The sequence below is a fragment of the Notolepis coatsorum genome (genome assembly GCF_963971535.1).
Source record: "Notolepis coatsorum genome assembly, chromosome: 13".
NCBI classification, from domain to species: domain Eukaryota; kingdom Metazoa; phylum Chordata; class Actinopteri; order Aulopiformes; family Paralepididae; genus Notolepis; species Notolepis coatsorum.
The window spans coordinates 112892813-112913047 of NC_140177.1; the positions used below are offsets into that span (position 1 = coordinate 112892813).

Here is a 20235-nt window from a genome sequence, read left to right on the forward strand (position 1 = left end):
CCCATGTTAACCCTGAGTCCGTGTGCCTGTAATGAATGGAAATAACGAATAAAAGAAATAACAATGAAAACCCGACTATACTCGTGTCTGGCGCTGAACGGTCGGCGAGATAACCCAACTATCCTCGGGTCTGGCATCCAAAGAGTTAATAACACTTTAACCTATTGGTAAAACGGTACCTTGAGATAGATTAAGACCCGCCCAGTTAGAAAATAAAAAGATTTCCAATGACGCGCAATTGTCATAGACACAGACCAGCGCGGACCGTACATTTTAGAAGCTACGACATCTAGCTATTCAGCCCTATGTTCGACAGCCCTGTGACAACTCTTCTCGTGAGCTAAGCTAAATTAATCCTGGAAACGCTCACAGGCACAGCTAGCGATGACCCCCGGACCCCGGTTCTAAACGGGAACCGGTACTATATTAGAAAAGACCGGAGTATTTATAAGCTCCGACGTCATCGGTACTGCTTTTGGTACTCGAGCAATTATGGAGGTTTTTTTTGAGGAATTTAAACGTTGCAAACTAATCTTGTTGGCCGTTTTCTATATCTCTCCTCCCTCGGTCTCTCTCTGCCTGCGCGAGGAGCGGGCTGTGCTGTGCTGTGCTCACACACACACACACACACACTCACTCACACACACACACACTGGTGCTGTTGTAGGCTACAGAGTACAGACAGCTCTGCTCTCATCATGGCGGACAGAACGAAACGTTCAAAAGTCTGGGTCTATTTTACTAAAGTCGATGCGGACAACGCTCGTTGCCACAAGTGCAACAAGTCATTTGCCAGTAATGTATAAGCGCTGGTACTTGTCAATGTGGCTGGCGGGGAGCTAACGTTATTAGCCTGAGCTCCGAGTAGAATAATGGCTGACAATCCGGAAGTAAATAAACGAACGAGAGCTTCCGATTGGTGGTAAGAAGAAGAGGTGGGTGCAAGCGGTGTGACGTAATTGGCAGATCGACTGTCAATCAAAATAGTATTGTATGACTCCAACTTTTTTATCTTACATTTGTTGTTAACACTTTAATCGCCAAAAACGCTGGGCAGCGTCTTTCCCCGCCATGCTTATTCTGCCGAAGACGCTGGACAGCGTCTTTCCCCGGAGACATGATATGTACTGTTGAGCCCCTCTCAACTCTCCAACGGTTCAAGAGCGCCATCTGGTGGCCGATCGGCGGATCGCCCAAACAGGAAGTGATGCGGATGAAGTGGTGCTCACCCATATTTCGTCCGGGCACTCGCTATCGTTAGCGGGACTCCATCTTGACACACTGGACATCGATCGGTTGCAAATAACTCGATAAACAACATGATTTGGACGTATATACTATTATACAACCTGGAAATGGATCGGATATTGCTACATCCCATAATAGGAATATTTCAGTTCCACGCTCATTGTCCAACGGCGCGAGGAAGATACGGTAAGATCCAGCGTTATTTTTCAACGTGTTCAATACTAACTGCTCTAATGATCATATCACCCACACTAGATGAATGATATAACGTTGGCCACGGAATTATAAACGACCCCCCGCCCATCCGGTCAACATCAGATCATACTTAGTAACTCCTAGAAGCACGTCCAGTTGACATTTTTTTATCTCGCACAGATTCCTATCAAACTGTATTTCATCATCAATATAATGCATTTGGGGCTATAAATCAAGTTCTGGAGAAAGCTGCAGAAAACGATAAAAACATACTTATACTTGAATGAAATGAAAAAGTATAACGTTGCTACACCCTGAACAATAGATATAGGACGTTGAATGGGCCATAGTAATGTCAATTTAGCAATACAATTTAAAAAGTTATAGCCCTGCAAAGAAGGGGAACTTCTCCATGTTAAATAGGGCTGGCGAGGGATGGTAAATTATGAATTTAACCCTGGCGATCAAAGTGTTAATTATAAAAAGTCTATAATTCAGACACATTTAAAACATTGCTGCTGCTGTTGCTGCTGAAGAAATAATATTTATTTATATTTATATAGTTATATAAAAGAATAATAAAGCAATGTCGATTCTGTTCTTAATTAATTGTTATTTTTTTTCTTGCAAAATAATCAAAAAGAACCGATAAGGGCGGTTAGGTGGCCGAGCGGAGATTGCGTTCGTCACCAACCCCGGAGCTGTGAGCTGGATTCGCCTGTTCGAATCCAGCTCACAGCTCCGGGGTTGTCACCAGCTTGGCTGGCCGTCTGCACTAATACAATTGGCTGTATTAGAGGGTGGGAGAAGCTGGCGGGGTGGGTCCGGGTCGTTGTAAACAGCGATTCCTACAGTTCGGTCGGGGCGCCTGCTAAGCGCGGATAGGACTTGAGGGGGATAGTGTGGTCCTCCCACACGCTACGCCCTCTCGATGAGAATCCGCGCTGCCAGGTGAAAAGAAGCGGTGATTGGCTGGACGTGTGTCGGAGGAAGCACGTGGTAGCCTCCACTCTCCCAGATGATCTGACTGTGGGGGGTAAGTGCGCAGCGACCAGGAAGGGACTGGGAATTGGCATACGACTAACATTGGGATGGGAGAAAAATCGGAGGAAAATGGAGGGGGGGAAAGATCAATAATAAAAAAAAAAAAAAAACGATAAGAGTATCGATAAAGTACCGAATCGATAAGAGTAGTAGTATCGATAAAATCCTAACGATACCCATCCCTAGGCACAGCGGAGAAATTAGTTTTGAGTTCCAATAGTGAGGAAAGGGAGGGGCTGATCCCATCTCTCTACGTTCAATGGTCCTCATTCACCCTAATGTGCTGCTTTCAGACCAGATGGAGAGCTAGCTCTCTTCCATGGGTCTGATGTGTCCAGCTAGGTTTCACTGTGTCAGAATGAAATCATTTTGGGGAAAACACAATTATCAGTCTGTAGAACCCAAGTGTTAAAATTCTCCAATGTAATTCTCCACAGGTGCTACAATCGGCCATCGCTCCCTCATGCGATACTACAAGCAGCGCTTCGGCACCCAGAGGACGGTGGCTTTGGCCCACAACAGGAATGCAGTGGGACGGGTCCTCCGCCAGTACAAGGCCCTGGGCTGGGGCGGAGACATGGGTAAGTCTGACTTACGATAGACTACAACTACCAAGTAGAATAGCGTGGCCCATTGATTCACTTCACAAGCAATTTAATTTTCTCACACACAGGCTATCGTACGGGTGCTACTGCAGTAAATTCATTCATTGCACAGACCGATTTGTTCGTAGCACGTGCGACATATATGTCATACTGTACAGCCCTGCTTAAGGGGTTAAGATGTTGGATCCTAATATGTAAAACGATGTGATTTAATGCTCTATGCCTTACCTCCCCTCCCCCATGCTGCTATGATGCCCACGTTTCCCCAAGGGGACCAATAAAGGAATATTTCATCTGATTAAGGGCGTTTTCACACCTAGCTCGTTTGGAGCTGTTGTTCCGGAACCTGGAGCGTTTATCCCCTATTTCGGTTCATTTGGGCATATGTGAACACAGCAATCGCATTCTGTTGCGGAACAAAACAAGCGGGCCGAGACCGCCTAGAGAGGGTGGTCTCGGCGCACTTCCAACCGAACCCGATGTGACTCGTACGCTGTGAGAATGCAATCGACTTAACAAACCGACACAACTCACTTGCCGTACTGTATACGCGTTGCATGATGACGCTTTTGCATTGAATTGTGGGCGGGATCAGTTTGTAGTCTTTAGGCAGCTAGATCGGTAAAGTTAGCCACTTAGTTAGACCACTGCACTTCCGCTTTGCATTGGGATCGGGGAGGAGATTGCGTGGGGAGCATATGAATGAATGTGGATCAGAGCTGTGATGTAAGTGGTTGCAGCTACGGCTGTGGGGGTGCTGGAGACATGATCCAATAGACTTTTATGCGCCTGAGTTTCCTGAACACTGCGCGAGCCATTCCTAATCGATCAGAACAAAATTGGCTGATTTACGTCACGGCTCTCATTAGGCTTGGACGGTATGACGGTATTACGGTATACCAGGGTATTTCGAGATCCCGCCGGTATGATTCTCAATACCGTGACGTCACAGACTATTACACTGACACTGAGTTGATTGTAGCACAGCACAGCACGCGCCAGCAGAGGGTTACGTGGCTATCGTTCTGGGAGCTAAAGTTGATACCTGGATGGTGCGGGCTAACTAGCTACCGTTCTGGGAGCTAACGTTGATACCTGGATGGTGCGGGCTAACTAGCTACCGTTCTGCGAGCTAACGTTGATACCTGGATGGTGCAGGCTAACTAGCTACCGCTCTGGGAGCTAATGTTGATACCTGGATGGTGCGGGCTAACTAGCTACCGTTCTGGGAGCTAACGTTGATACCTGGATGGTGCGGGCTAACTAGCTACCGTTCCGGGAGCTAACGTTGATACCTGGATGGTGCTAACTAACTAGCTACCGTTCCGGGAGCTAACGTTGATACCTGGATGGTGCTAACTAACTAGCTACCATTCTGGGAGCTAACGTTGATACCTGGATGGTGTGGGCTAACTAGCTACCGTTCTGGGAGCTAACGTTGATACCTGGATGGTGCGGGCTAACTAGCTACCGTTCCGGGAGCTAACGTTGATACCTGGATGGTGCGGGCTAACTAGCTACCATTCCGGGAGATAACGTTGATACCTACTAACTGGCTACCGTTCTGTGATTTGTTTACTTGGTAACACGGGTTGCTAAGGAATTTAGTTTCGAGGTTGAAGAAAGTGCACTTTTAGGTTGAAAGAACGGCCCTAATGTCAACGTGTTTCAATATAAGCGTTATGTATGGTGATAACGAGTATATTGTTAGCTCTGTCCCGTCCCGCCCCGCTGATAAATGAAAGTCATACCGTATACGAGGTATTATGTCAGGAAGGTATGACGGTATGAAAAAAATGATACCGCCCAAGCCTAGCTCTCATCCACATTCATTCGTTTGCTCCCCCCGCTCTCTCCTCCCCGATTTCAATGTGACGCGGAGATTCAGGGTTAGGGGGGGGGGGGGCAGACCCCAAAATCTGACCAATGAGTGACCGTTTGCTCGCGTGTTTGTTTTGGTCCGCTGTTAACACTTTCAGTGCCACGGACGACATAACTCGTTTTATTAGGCCCCCCACTGAGTGCCCATGACGGCAAATATCGTTTTATTGTTTTATTAGTGATCTGAAATCATATTTCATCAACCGAGTCTCCCGTTGGTACAGCAGCAGGAGCTCAGAATGGAAAAAAGCGCCCCCTATCGTCTATCCCTGTGTAACTGCAGGTCAGTCGCTTAGACTGACCTAGGATCTGTAGATATGTAGGGGCGGAGCCAGCTGGTTCCTTGTGCTGGCGAGCAGTCTGATCAACATGGAAGTCATCGCGGGACGGGAATCGGCCTGGAATATATATTTACAGCAGCCAATACTCAATCAATAAGCGTGATCGATATTTGGAATGGCGATCAGGAATTGGAATGATCTTTTTGGAGAACATCTGATCTGAGGTAACGAATCTATTTTACCAGTCTTGGGATAATCAGAGTTGTATTCGCTGAGATCTCAGCGTTTGCCCTATGTGTGTGTGTGTCTGTTTGTGTGCGATCGCTGATGAGGAAATAAGAGAATCGATTTTTCAGATCGCCTCTATAGCGTGCATACGTACACATATACTATCGATAATCTAGCGTTTATTTGAAAACGATTCATAAATAGGCTGAAAAATTTCGGTTTTTGTGTATTCTAGAATATTCCAGTAAATGTCTTATCATGGAATCTTTATATTTTCCTTAAACGAGGGCTTTTCAAAATGCTATAAAAACGAGAATGAACCGATAAAAAAACAATCCGCTTCGACAATGTTGACTGGAAAACGAGTCATTGATAAGCGACGGGCAGATTAGACACATAGCCATAATTTAAAACATAGTTTATGCGTTTTTAGCGTTAACATTGAAGTGGATGGTGGGCATTCAACCGGTAAATCAAGGTTAAGCAAGGGCTCTGAAAGTGTTAACACAGCCGTGTGAACACAAACGAACTAAGGGACAAGTGCAACATTGTATCATTATAGTCCCTGTGTCTCCCTGAATCGGAACAAAGCAAACGAACTACAGGTGTGAAAACACCCTAAGTAAAAAATGGTTGTTAAAGAAAATCAAAACTATACCTTCAACCCCCCTATATCCTAATGTATGCACAAATATATGGTTTATATACATTTGAGTGGTTTTATCTTCATGAATGGTATTGTATACCTTAGCTGCAGGTGAGTAATGCCTCTTTTCCATTGCATGGTACCTACTCGACTCTACCCTACTCTACTCGCTTTAGGTACCTGGTACTTCGTTCCTTTTCCACTGCAGGTACTAAAATAAAGTACTCAGTTTGTCTCCGTGTGGGGAGGCGGGGCTGCTGGTGTACAGCTGAGAGCTCCATAGCTCTGTGAGAGCTCCAGCATAGCTATGTCCGTGAGCTAGGCGCAAGCCAGAGTAAAACACAGTTTTCAATCAATCAATAACAACATTAACGAGACTTGTGTCTATTCTGCTAACGTTACCTCACATTGTGTCTATTCTACAAGCGTTAACGTTAGCTAGGCTGTCTATGCTAACGTTAACGTTAGCATTAGGCTAACAACAAAGCTGTAACGTTACCAGTCTCGCGTCTATTTGCTAACGTTAGCATTAGGTAATAACCGGTTTAAAATGGATGGTGATTACCTCACGTTGTGTCTATTCTACTAGCATTAACGTTACTCATACAAACAATCAATAGCGAGTTATATTGATCACGCTATGTACCATAGCCATGCTAAAACCCTAGCACAACATTAGCACCTAACCTAACAACAAGCTTAAGCCTTAACAAGTCAGCGATCTTTTTGCGAGACTAAACTCTCCGCTCGGTGGCAAATTGTGTTGATGTCGGTTTTGTTTAATCAATAAATGAGGCAGAATACACAGTGACTGTATCCTTTGTTTATTGCACTTGTGCCTGCTGCAAACGTAATGAAATCCTATGCGAGACATTAAAGATGGCGGCTTTCTGTTTTCGTTCAGACTCCAACGAGTGACGCGTCTCTCTTCTGACCCATCAGTGGTCTGCAGTGTTTCATGTGACTTTTCTGGTACCAGTTCTACTCGCTTGACACACGCTTGGAACCTCGACAGAGTAGGGACTAAAGTATCCAAAAAGTACCTGGTACCAGGTACTTTGGTAATGGAAAACCGAAAATGCCGAGTAGAGTAGAGTCGAGTAGGTACCATGCAGTGGAAAAGGGGCAATATATTCCACCAGTGGTTCAGCTCCTAAGCGGAATATTTTTTTTCTTCTGCTGCTTCATTGTACTGAGTTAAGTGAGTTTAGCAATTTTAGATGCAAAGCTGGACTTCACTTCAAGAGTTAATTTCATTTTGACCCTGTGAGATTGCATTATCGCATCATGTTGTGTACTTAAAAATTTGTTCTCGTACAAGTCCTCAACTTGCATGCTTTGTCAGCAACTCGCCTCAAGGACCCTCAGTATAGGCCAAGTATTCTCATTTTGTTGTTGCATTGTGTTTTTAATATTTTAACCGTGAATTTGGACCCAGTACTTTGTGGCTGAGGTTATTTCCAGGCATGGCCGCTTTTAGTTAGATTATTTTATTGATTGTAATAAAACGTTGTTGTGGCATTTGTTTGACCCCCCCCCCCCCCCCCCACCTCTCTCTTTCTCTCCCTCCTTCCATAGTTATGAACAGTTTCACTACAGGTCAGAGGGACATGAAGTTCGTTCAGAGGATGAAGTCCAAATGGATGATGAAGATGGGGATGAACCACAACAAAACCAAACAGCACCACTTCAGATGCCAAGTCATGTTCTAGCCCCTGACTGACTGGACCCCCCCCCCCCCCCCCATGGTTTCATATTGCCCAAGCACCTTATAACTTACTTACTCGTATAGGGAGGTGTAGTCTGACGTCGCTTTGGACCGCCCGCAAGGTCCAGCAGTATAGGGATTTGTCATTGGGAAAATGGATTATCGGCTATTGTAACAATTCTGCCTCATGAATATTGAAAAGCTTTCCATTTTTGCACAAAACGTGTTCCCTTCTATCACTAACATTATTGTTTAAGCATTTCTGGTTTAAATAAAATTCGGCGATTTCTTTTTACGATTGCGAATATTTGCATGTTGAGCTATAGATTGTGGATGAATACTCACAGAAAGGTACACCATGCAGATATTAATGCTTTATTTGTTTTAAACAAGACGACATTGCGTTTTCAAGATGGTGGACCGGCCGGAAACAGCAATAACGTAACCACTACACCTCCCTATAGCCGAGACCTCGGATCATATACATCAACTAATAACCGCTGGTTCACGTCGTCACAGGATAACATTGGTGTGATTGTTACAGTATCTTTGAAGGCTTACTGTTAATATTTATATTCTATTTGTAATCTGGATACTGTTTTCAATCCATAATTCCCAATATTTTGACATCTATTTCAGTCATCAAGCAAGAGAAGCAGCCTCGTTAAGTGCTGTAATTATTCAGCTTTTTGATGAGAATATTTATAAATGTATTGTCCTATGATGTGCGATTGAAAAGGACTCCACCCCAATCTTTGAATAAATTAATATGAATGCTGGTTGGAAGGTTACTGTAATGGTCTATATAGCACCGATGTGATACATTAAAACAGATTTTTCTCACTCAGTTTTTCATTGTATTGATTGGTGGTTAAAGAAAAAAACATTTTAGAGTAGTCCTGGGAGGTTTACAGAATATGAAGGTATACCTTCATGGATCCATGCATAAGTAATAATATTTATTACACCGCTCATGTATACAAGTTGTAAAAATGGAGGGGGGGGGGTGTTATGCGCAGTCACCAGATTCGAATGAATAAAAAGGCACACGACACACAGCAGAATCAAATTTAACAGCCGTTTTAATGCTGTTTGAGGGGAGGAAGAGGTAAATGTTATTATCAGCCAGTCTGTAATCCAGGAGAATAGTCGTCGTCCGATACGTTCCAGGGCTGATCCGGGAGAAGAGACGTCGGGCAAGCGCGGGTCGTTTCCAAAGCGGGTTCTCAAGACAGTCAGAGGGTCGGGCACACAGCGGGGATCTCTTTCCAAAAATGGTCATACACAGCACTTGTTAAACACACCAATAGCTTCCTTTCTCTCTCAGGTCTCACCGTAGTTATAGGCTGGTAAAGCTATGCCTCCTAAAATGTGAATCGGAAATACAGAAATACCGGCTACAGGGTTTCCGGGCACCCCCTGATCTGTTTATAGTCCCCAGCGAAACAAACAACAAGCAGGTCTGTCAGCCTGTCGAGGGAGGCGATAACAAGGTTGTTTCTGGGCGGAATACATTTTCATGAGCACCATGTCGTGATTTCAGGGGCGGAACTTCCTACCTGATTTCCCACTTTCGGCCGTAGTGCTTTACCAGGCTTTATCTCGAGATAAAGCTGGGAACGAGGTTACCGTAGTTACTCCTATGCACTTCTGTCTAGCCTTCCATCTTCTAATCTAGAGTGAGAAATTACCCTTTGATTAGGCTCACCTGTTTCTTGCCAGTCTGGTACAGGTGCACTGTGTTGGGCTGATGCGCTCTGCTCAACAGTGTCTCACCTCACCTGATTTCCTAATATGGGCATGTTCATCAGTAACTTGGCCCCAGACAGTATGCTACAATATATATAAAATAATTTTAAGTTGATAAAAAATAACATTTCCTTGCAGCAGTATTTTAAGAAGTAAAAGATAATAATTTTTTTGAATGAAATGGCACTGTGACAAAAGATGACATAAAAAATACATCATAAATTATACTGAAAAACTAAATACTGTTATACAGTCAACAGAATAATATTGTGATATATTTTGGCAATATCGCCCAGCCCTATTTTAGAGATTTGCCCATCACAAAATATCCTGTGAATATTGTCTGAAATGAGCTCTGCATAAAGCACCTCCGGTTGGAGCTTCATTCCAGAGTGTGCTTCCTGTGTCCCTGCTGCTGCTGTGTAGGACCTGGCTGTACCTTATAGGAGTATTGATTCAGAGCAGAACCCCAAGTGAGGCTGCAGTTGCCTCAATGCTTTTTGCTGGCAAAGGTCAGCGGAGGTTGGAATGGGGCCAGGTGAGCCAAAGTCAGCGAGGGATGGAATGGGGCCAGCCTTGACCTCTCACTGTGGGCTTCAGTAGTACTGTAGACCATGCATGTTTGGAGATAGGGTTGGTTCCAACATGGTTGATACTACACAGATATTATGGAAATATATGTTCACCCTCTTACATTCTTTGTTCAATATTTTGTGTACTATCCCTTTACTGCTTGTGCTTATAAACCAGCTTACTGGGCATAAATTCTCTGGCGTACAAGACGGCATGTTTTGTCTGGAACCACTTTAACGACCAATTCTCTCATAACAAGATATCTCAGGTGCAGCTCATCCTCTCATGAAAACGACTTGTTTTTTCCTGTATGCAAACCTTGTGCTTCCATCTTATTGTTTAACCTCTTAACAGTACTGCACATTTTTCATAAAACGCCTGTCGATTACATACTGAAAGTAAATTGGACTCTATTCTGGAACCATTTGTAGCTGATGCACAAGTCTGGCCTCCTTTGAAAGGAAACACTGAATTATCATCCGCAACAGGACAAATAAAAGTTGTTATCATTTTCGTCTGAATTATTTTGCAAACAGATGCCTGCAGATCGATCTACTCTATAGTTATTCTCTGAAAACACTGCTGGGGCCATAGCCTGAAGTCTTATCTAGAAGAACATGTCCAAAGTCGATAACAATATCACCAACGATTTGTGTTTTACACATCTTTATGTAATGCTATGTTAGGCATGTTTCCAAAGATTAGTGATTAGCATAACCGCCTCTACCGTAAGCTTCTGTGTTTTACAAATTTCTTTACATTTTAAAGTAAAATTGGAAGTGAAAAAGCTAATAAGAATTATATTCAGGATATTTTTTTTAATATTACAATTCCTATCAAGAGGCCTGGCCAGTGTTCTGTATTAGTAGAACTTTAGTTGTAACCAAAGACCTTGGAGGCCCATCTTAAAAAGTCTTATTATATAGCCTGTCTAGGACAGTGAATGCAGCGACTGAATTACGAGCAGATTTTCGGAACCCACATTTGTCTCATACTTGTCTCAATGTGCTGTAAATTCATTCTGCAGGGTAAGCTTAGACGTACAATTTTTTGTATTTGAATGGGTAGGATGTTTTTATGTTCTGTGTATGGACGAACATGGACAATGGCAGAGAGAAGCAGCCGGGTCTAGCATTTGCTCCCAGGTCACAGAGAAGACGAGGAGAACGGCCATGGTCAAGGAGGCCTGCAGTCAACTGTTAGCGGCAAATAATACCATTGTTGCCAGAGGTTTGCCACTACTGGCAAACATTTGTGAACTTGCAGCAATATTTTGTGGCTTTTGTAAGAAGAGGATATCCTCAAGTATGGCACTGCTATTTTCCCCTCCAACGCAAGACTATATTTATCAATAACTCAGAGCATTGTTCAGATGATGTCATGGAGATAGGAGTGGGGGGCTGCAGGGTGCTCTCTGCCGCCACACCAGCTCTCTAATGAGCCATCTCGTTTGTGGTCCTTCACTTATATCTTTGGCAAGCAGTCCACTTCCTTTTGGAGACTCACAGAGTGTTTGTGGCTGTGGATGGTTTCAGGGGTTTGGGGCACTCTGCCCACAGCACGCTAGTGTTCCGACAGCACAGACAAAGGGAAAAAAGAGGAAGACCTGCAGACAAGCAGGCTAAGAGTGAGAGAGAGAAAGAAGAGAGAAAGACTAATTGATCACAACAACATATTATAGAGAGATGGGAGCAGATTACTGCAAGGCATTATCACACATGGGAGGTGATTCTGGTATAAAGCCAGATACACACCTGTTACTGTTTTAGTATATAGACGGTTTCTACTTGACAACATAAACATTTGAAATGGACCCAAGTTTATTTCCTGTTGCATTGTTTGCTAATACAATAACTGACAGGAAATACACTTGGGTCCAAACTGTTCCCTATAATAGAATTCCAGTGAAACCGTAGATGATTCAATGTTATGGGGTCCCTTAGGCCTTTCATGTTGTTGTTGTTGTTATAGGCCATTTTCACATCAGACATTTTGACGCAAGTTCATTATTCTGTGGGTGTGTTCATTATAACTCATTATGTTAATAATGGCACACTGTTAAACTTACTCCTATCGAGAGAGCGATAGAGCATAATATATGTATTGTAATTAATTTGTGTATATTTTTAATCTACATCTATTTAGATTTTTAAACTGGGCTGCCATTATTGTTAGTATTATATCGGTAATAGTCCTGTGATTTATAGTGGATTTCTACTGTTAATGTTTGTGTGTAATGTCAAAAAAAAAACATTTGTTAAAACGTACTCCTATCGTATTCATTACGATCAACGCTTCGATCAAAGGATCTTCATCAAGTTTAACAATGTGTGCATTCTATAATTTCTTATGCTGATCTTTTGTTTGTCCTGCACCCGATCACCAGAGTGGATGTGCATGCTCAACTTCTTCCGACACCTGTGTGTTTACCCATCTATGAAAAGTCCAAATGTCTGCTGTGAAAAAGGCCTTTGGATGTAGGCAGCACTGTTTTGAGTTTTAAAGTGTCCCAACAACTAATTTGATACATGAACGAGGGGCATCGTCCTGACAATCAAATCAACCATGATTCTAATCTATCACCAATCATCAATTGATCTCCCCCTCTCCATCTGGACAGTTTAAAATGCCCCCCCCCACCCCCCTCTCAGTTCTATTTAGATTCAGTTTGACAGCATGTCTTAAACTTGTTGATAAGCAGTCCATCCTGCCTCCTCTTCTTCCTCTCCACACACTCCCAATCTCCGTCTTTGAGCCTCGGGGGGCCTGGTATTGATCGGGGCCTTCTAGGTACTGGTTGGACATGAGTGGTAATTTCCTTTGCTGCATTAGAGTCCATTACTGGCCCGCTCCCCGGAAAGGATACACATCCACACAAAAAAAAATAGAAAAAAGAAGCAGGATCTTCTTGGAAAAGCAGTCTCCTCAGGCAAATGCTTCACTGCTGAGACACAAACTTCTATCCGCCTGTTCTGGAGCTTTCATATGGTAATAAGATATGATATGGGCCAAACCAATCTTTGGGCATGTACAATTTTCTTATGTACCCCAGTTGCTATTGCATATACATATTTGTGCTTTATTACACATATATGTACATACACCAACTATTTCGCCTGTTTTATTCTCCACCCATCTATCATATATAGCAACACTACTATCACCGACATCCAAGAAGGGGGATCCCCCCTTGAACGGCCATTCTAAGGTTTCTCTCCTCCACATTGCCTGTGGTGCTTTTTTTCTATTGCTAGGTTTTTAGTGAGTTTTTCCTTACCTTCGCTCAACTTCGGAGTGTTGCATTTATTTATTTAACATTTATTTTGGATTTCATTGTGGTTTTTTTTGTTCTTGATTTATTGTCATGTTTCTTCTTGACTTGTTTAAAGAAGACTTGTCTGGCCCATGGGGACATTAACTTGTGATTTCGGGCTTTACAAAAAAATTTGATTTGATTAAGACCAGACATTTGATCACTAATGGAACCACCCAATGGAACCACCCAAGGTAGCAAATTCTTCTTGCCAGTAAATTGCAGCAAAGGATTTTTGTACAGGAACAGAGCTAACCTCCCTATGATTAGCAGAAAGAGAGTTGTTGAAGCAGTTTTCTTGTCTCTTTTGGATTACTAAGATGTAATTTATAGACATACAGCGGCTTCCACTCTTAATAAGCTGTAAGGTCCTCTTATAAGGGGATCCTGCTTTTCTTTATCATAAATCGATCAATAGAGACTGTATTAGATCCCCATGTGGGGTATCAAGGTCAAGGTAAACTTTATTTATATAGCACATTTAAAACCAACCGAAGTTGCACTAAAGTGCTTTAGAATATAAAAACAGAAATACTAAAAAATACAATATATAAAAACTGAGAAATACAAAAAAAATACAAAAGACAGTATACACAAAATCAAAAGCTGCAATACATTAAAACAATCACGACATGACCAGGGATGTATGGCTTACTAAGCCTCAAAATGCCAAAGAAAATAGGTGAGTCTTTAGCTGAGTCTTAAAATTTTCTAGGGTCTGAGCAGACCTAATTTGTAGTGGAAGACTGTTCCACAATTTAGGGGCAGCCACTGCAAAAGCTCGGTCACCTTTTGTTTTTAGCCTAGACATTGGGACATCTAAAAGTAGTTTGTTTGATGACCTCAGTGCTCTAGCTGGGGTGCAAGCATGGAGAAGTTCAGCTAGTGAGGGGCCAGACCATTTAAAGCCTTAAACACAAACATTGCAATTTTAAAATCAATCCTGAAGCGAACAGGGAGCCAGTGCAGAGAAGCCAGTACTGGTCTGATGCTCACGCCTCTTTGTGCCAGTCAAGAGGCATGCAGGTGCAGCAGCGTTCTGCACTAGCTGCAGGCGTCGCAGGGAGAGCTGGTCGAGACCCACATACAGGGTGTAACTGAGGGGTACAATTCCCTGACTGTATTGATAAGTATGGTATCATTAAACCACTACCGCTTTAGGTACTTTAACTACTGGCCATACAGTACACGATATCTAAATATGATGAACACTTTCCCACCATGAAACCAGGTCCACACAAAGGTAATAATCAAATATTTAATATATAGCAAAGGGTACATATAATATTCACCATTACGTTTATGATTTGAATGCTCTTGTAAGGCAAATGAGTACTCGTAGGCAAATCAACACTGAATGTCCAATCTCTGGTTACGCAGGAAGCAAGTATACAACCTGGCTCTTAGGGAATTATAACGATGGCACACTTAATGATTATAGCTGGATATACTATAGGGGTCCTCCCGGTTGTAAGCCGGTAGGGGGGGTAGGAGAGCCGTCGGCAGTATCCCGTCTGGTCAACGATGTCTAGGGAGACTTCACGTACAGAAGACAGTGCAGTAGAATCTTGATCCACAGATGAATACACCTTGGCTCTCTTGTAGGCTGTAGCTGTAGCTGTAGCTCCACAGTGAAGAAGAAGCGAGGCGACCTCAGTCTGGTCTGAGCGCCGTCTCACCTTGACTCCTTTCGGGGTAGATCCAACACTCACCGGTGCTGGCGATTATCCACTCCACAAATCAAAGTACCAAAGCAAATATATATTCCATGCCGCATAGGGCTCAGCAGTCGTCGGGTAGGTAATCCAATGTACAGGTCCACTCGGTCCTCGCCTAGAACTCCTCGGATGAAAGCACCACGTGTGGTCTGCCCAACCTGGTTAAGACTCTAGATAACACGAGGAAGCGATGGGGATGCTGCTCACTTTAGAACTCTAACCGCACGATGCACCATACATAATAGACTATTATTACTTAATAGAAATACGGTGCCAAACTCTGACAATTCAGCTATTAATTCGCACAAGGTCTCAATGCTATTCTAAGGCCAAACAGGCCATACTACACCGCACACGGTATCGTGGGGTGAGGCTTCACGTTCTGTTACTTAGTTGGGTAGAAAGGTAAAGGACTAAGGGTCGTCTACATTTACTTGCGCCATATTTATATGCACGGTGAACAAATAGTGCCACTCTCCTTTCGGTAGCCGTATTCCTGCGCAGAGCCGGGGCTAGTAGGGACATGTTTCGTCGGTACCATTGAACTTGACTCCAAGGGGCTTGTCCCTGGCGCCAGGTCCTTGTCCAATAAGAGAATGAACTATTATGGGCTATAGTAGACTAAAGGAATATTCCGTGTATATGTACAAGGAATATACAAGGGATATCAAACGATATACAAATACTATTCAATATATATCCATAAATAAATATATATATTCGGTTTAATCTGATCCTTCACAACAGCCGCCCCCTAATTAGTCCCACCTAATTAGTTAAGCAGAGACAGATTAACCGCACTGTCCACTACTCAATGTCCGCTGTAAGGGTCAGTCAACTCACAAAGTCATGGGGTCATGGTCGTCATCGATAGTATCGGGGAGCCTTGGCAGTTCTATTAGCCTCGCCACGGGTCGGGTGTAAGTCCGTCCTTGGACGAGCACTTCAGCTGCTCGGACCTTTCCATCGGCACCGGTGATCACTTTGCTTACGCGGCCAGCCGGCCACATAGCTCTGGGTCGATAATCATGACGACTGTTCCTTCTGTCAAATTGTCTCTCTCTTTTACCCACTTCTGGCGGGTCTGTAGAGACGGTAGGTAGTGGAGTAGGAAGCTGTTCCAAAACTTGTCAGCCAGTACTTGATTGTACCTCCACATTCTTCGGCCGTTCGCTTCTTCAGGCCTGTACATTATCTGTGGTAGCGCGGGGTCCAGCCGCCCCATCAAGAGTGTGTTGGGGGTGACTGGGTCGACATCTGCTACATCACTTGAGACGTAACCGAGGGGCTTTGAGTTCAATACTCCCTCGATCTCCGTGAGGACTGTCATTAGGACTTCTTCCGCCACGGTCTGGGCCCCAAGCACGGCGTACAGGGCTGTCTTTATGGAACGTACTTCTCGTTCCCAGGTTCCACCGAAGTGAGGTGCGTTCGGGGGATTAAACTGGAAGTCAATCTGGGATGGAGCGAGGTGGGTCTTAAGTTCTGGGCCCATAGCTTGGAAGCTCTCTCTCAGCTCTCTTTCTCCGCCTTTGAAGTTTGTCCCGTGATCAGACAACAATGTAGACGGTTTTCCTTTCCGTGATGTGAATCTTCGGAAGGCCATAAGGAATGAGTCTGTGCTCATGGTTGGGAGGAGTTCGATATGTATCGCTCTGGTGGTCATGCATTTGAATACAATACCCCACCGCTTCTCGGTTCCTCTTCCTCTTTTTATATACAGCGGGCCGAAACAGTCCATACCGGTGGAGTGAAAAGGCTTGTCGCCGAGTCGGAGGCGACAGGGAGGTAGGTCAGCCATCCGGGGTATACTGGGCTGCGCGCGCCACTTACGACAGTCTAGACAGGTTCGCTGGAAGCGCCGCACTGCTTCTCTCCCTTGCAGTATCCAATAACGACGTCTGATCTCCGCGAAGACTCTCTCTGCCCCTGCGTGGTGCACATCCTCGTCGTATTTCTTTATGATCAGCTCTGTGACCTTATGTCGGCTGTTCAAGACTATCGGGTACTTAACGTCATCCGGTAGGTCTGGGGCTCTCCGCAGACGACCACCCACTCTGATGAGATTATGGGCGTCGCTCTCGGGGGCTAGGTGGAGCAGTCTGCTGTCTGATGGGACGGGCTTTGCTCCCTGTAGACAGGCTAGCTCATCGGGGAACGAGTCTCTCTGGGCTTGTTGTAGTAGAAGGAGTTCTGCTTCTTCGTAGTCAGCTGCTGAAATGTCAGTTGTGGGCTGAACCTCTGGGTGGTGCCACATAAATGTCTTTAGCTGCGCACTCTCTAGGGTGAGGCAATCGTCTAGAACCGGGTCTGTGGGGACGAGTGTGTGTGTCAACCCACAGAACATAGGTTTCTTGTTCTCTGCCTCCTCTTTACTCGCCTCCCGTGGGGTGGGTGTAGGCCACTCTTCTTCGGGGAGCTTGAGAAACTCTGGTCCGTCACTGTAGAGGTTGTGACGGGTGAGGTCATCCAGGGACATTCCCCGGGTGATGACGTCAGCTGGGTTGTGTTTGGTGTCCACATACCTCCAGCTCGCTACTTCTGTTAACTCTTGAATCTCGGTGACTCTGACTCCCACGAAGACCTTGTATCTGCACGAATCAGACCGGATCCATGTGAGTACGGTCGTGGAGTCTGACCACAAGATTGTTCTTTGCACCGGGATGGTGAGTTCACGTTGGATTAACGTGGCGAGCTGCGCTCCTGCTAGGGCTGCGCAGAGCTCTAGACGCGGGATAGATTGTTGCTTGCGTGGGGCTATTCTTGAGCGAGCCAGGATGAAAGCAGTATGTATTTCTCCTCCCTCCTCTCGGGCACGCAAGTAAGCCACCGAACCGTAGGCTACTTCGGAGGCGTCGCTGAATACGTGCAGGTCGATCTTGCATGTCTCTGGCCTCACTGTGGGTGGGAAGTAGCTGCGGCGTATATTAACACCTGGGAGTGAGCGGAGTTCCGTCTCCCACTCTCTCCATGTGGATGCAAGGTGTTCGGGTATGGGATCATCCCAGCCCTGGTCTTTGTCCCATAGCGCTCTTACAATCATCTTTGCCCTGGTGGTGTAAGGTAGAATACATCCCAACGGGTCATATTGTCTGGCGAGTGTTCTGTATACACTCCGCCTGGTGGTCGGTATTGCCGTCGACCTTCCCTGCTCCTTGATCAGGGGTTTGTGTCTATAATGGAGCGAGTCTGTTTTGAAGCGCCAGACTAGTCCTAGTGTCATTTCTTGGGCTTCTCCTGGGATGGTCGCCATCCAGGTGTCGCTGCTCGCTGCCTTATCATCGGGGGAGAGGCTGCGCAGTACTTGCGGGTCGCTGCTGGCCCACTGCCTGAGATCAAAGCCGCCTTTGATCAGGGAGGCGCGGAGCTTGAGTAGGAGAGCCTCGGCTTCTTCTGGCGTCGAGACGCTTTGTAAACAGTTGTCCACGTAGAAACTATTTGTCACACTTTGTTGGACCTCTTCATCTGCTGCTGGGTCCTCTGCGACGTGTTTGCGCAATACTGGGGGGTCGCTGCTGGCCCGCTGCCGGAGATCAAAGCCGTCTTTGATCAGGGAGGCGCGGAGCAGCGCACGACGTCGCCAGTCAACTTTCTTTATGTGTCCCGCTGTGATTCGCTTGTTAATCTCAGCGCGGTACACAGCCTCTTGAGCGGGGTCTCTGGCTAGGCGCCGCTCTGTGTTCAATAGATACCGCTCCGTCGCCTCTTTTGTGGCGTGAAAGGTGGGCATTCCCTCTCGCCTCAGGAGTGGAGTTGCGTATCTCATCACTCCGTTGACGTTGACTCTCTTTGTCCCGTGCTCGAGGAGGGCTATAGCGTAGATATCTTCCTTAGAACGAATGTCTTTCTTTTCGTTCTTAAAGGGCATTGTCTCTAGTGTCCATAGCCTCTCGACATGCTGCAGGAGTGTGGTGTCTCCTTCTGTCACTCTGGAGTGGAGGCAGCTAGTGGCTGCTGTTCGGTTAAGAGACTTGGCGAGGGGGCCTTGTAATGTCCATCCTAGGCGGGTCTCGACTGCTGCAGGACAACCTCTGGGTCCTGTATGGACCCGGTCTATCGGGACTATGAGGTCTGCATGGTCGGAGCCTATCAGCAGGGTCGGGGTGGCACCGTCTATGAGCGGGATAGGGAGTTGACGCAGGTGCACATATTTATCCATCAGCTTGGCGATGGGGTAGGTGTACTGCGAGAGTCCTATTTCTTGGCTGGTGAAAGCATTAGTAATCCTATACCGTCTCTCGGGCTGCCCGCTGGCTGCGATAGTGAAGGAGACATTCTCGCCCTTTATCGTCTTTAGATCTCTTCTTATTGTCCGAATCGTCATCTGGTTCTCGCTCCCCCGTAGCCCCAGCTGGGCCGCAGCGGACGCGAGGAGAAGGGTCTTCTCTGACCCGTCATCAAGGACGGCGTAAGTGTCCATGACCTTATCTTGGTAACTCAGTGTTACACGGACCACCTTTAAGAGCACCTGGGCGCCGCTGCTGCTAGCGGGGTCAATGTACATAACACTTGCCTTTGTGCTGCTGGATGGTGCAGGCTTTCTTTTGTTACTGTCGTGTAGGACATCTAGATGGGCTCCGTCACACCGACTACACCTCTTCTTTAGGCGGCACTCGGCTGCCATGTGACTGCGCGCACATCGGTAACAGCGCCTGTTGGACTTTATCCAGTGACTCACTTCTTCAGCGGTCATCTTCTTGAACTGGTCACATTGTGACAACCAGTGTTCTTTCTCGCAGTACGGGCACACCATCTTCCACTTCTCTTTCATCGAGGGGGTACTGTGGTTCTTGCTGCTCGGTACTGATTCTGATTGGTGCATGACAGTCACCGATCTTCGGCCATCGTTTGCTCTCCTAGGTCCCTCTCTGGAGCTTGGTGTGCTCTGCACGAACGTATCCAGCCGTAGGCTGCTGACTTCTCTCGCCAGGAAGTCGGCTAGGTCTAGGAGGGATGGCTCGGGACCGTTAGGATCACGGTGGTCTCTTTGCCGCCTGAAGCGCTCCTGTCGGGCGGGCGGCAGCTTCTCTAAAATCCTCTCGACGT

General features: G+C 45.6%; 1 protein-coding gene across 2 annotated transcripts in view; it reads left to right on the top strand.

Moving 5' to 3' along the window:
- Window positions 1-8679, top strand: part of znf622 (zinc finger protein 622) — a 31193-nt gene extending 22514 nt beyond the window's left edge. For both annotated transcript variants that reach the window (XM_084327188.1, XM_084327189.1), the window contains exons 6-7: window positions 2925-3068; window positions 7707-8679. In XM_084327188.1, coding sequence (XP_084183314.1) covers window positions 2925-3068; window positions 7707-7840 — 278 coding nt within the window. In that variant the 3' untranslated portion in view covers window positions 7841-8679. The remainder of the gene's footprint in view (window positions 1-2924; window positions 3069-7706) is intronic.
- Window positions 8680-20235: the final 11556 nt, after the last annotated feature.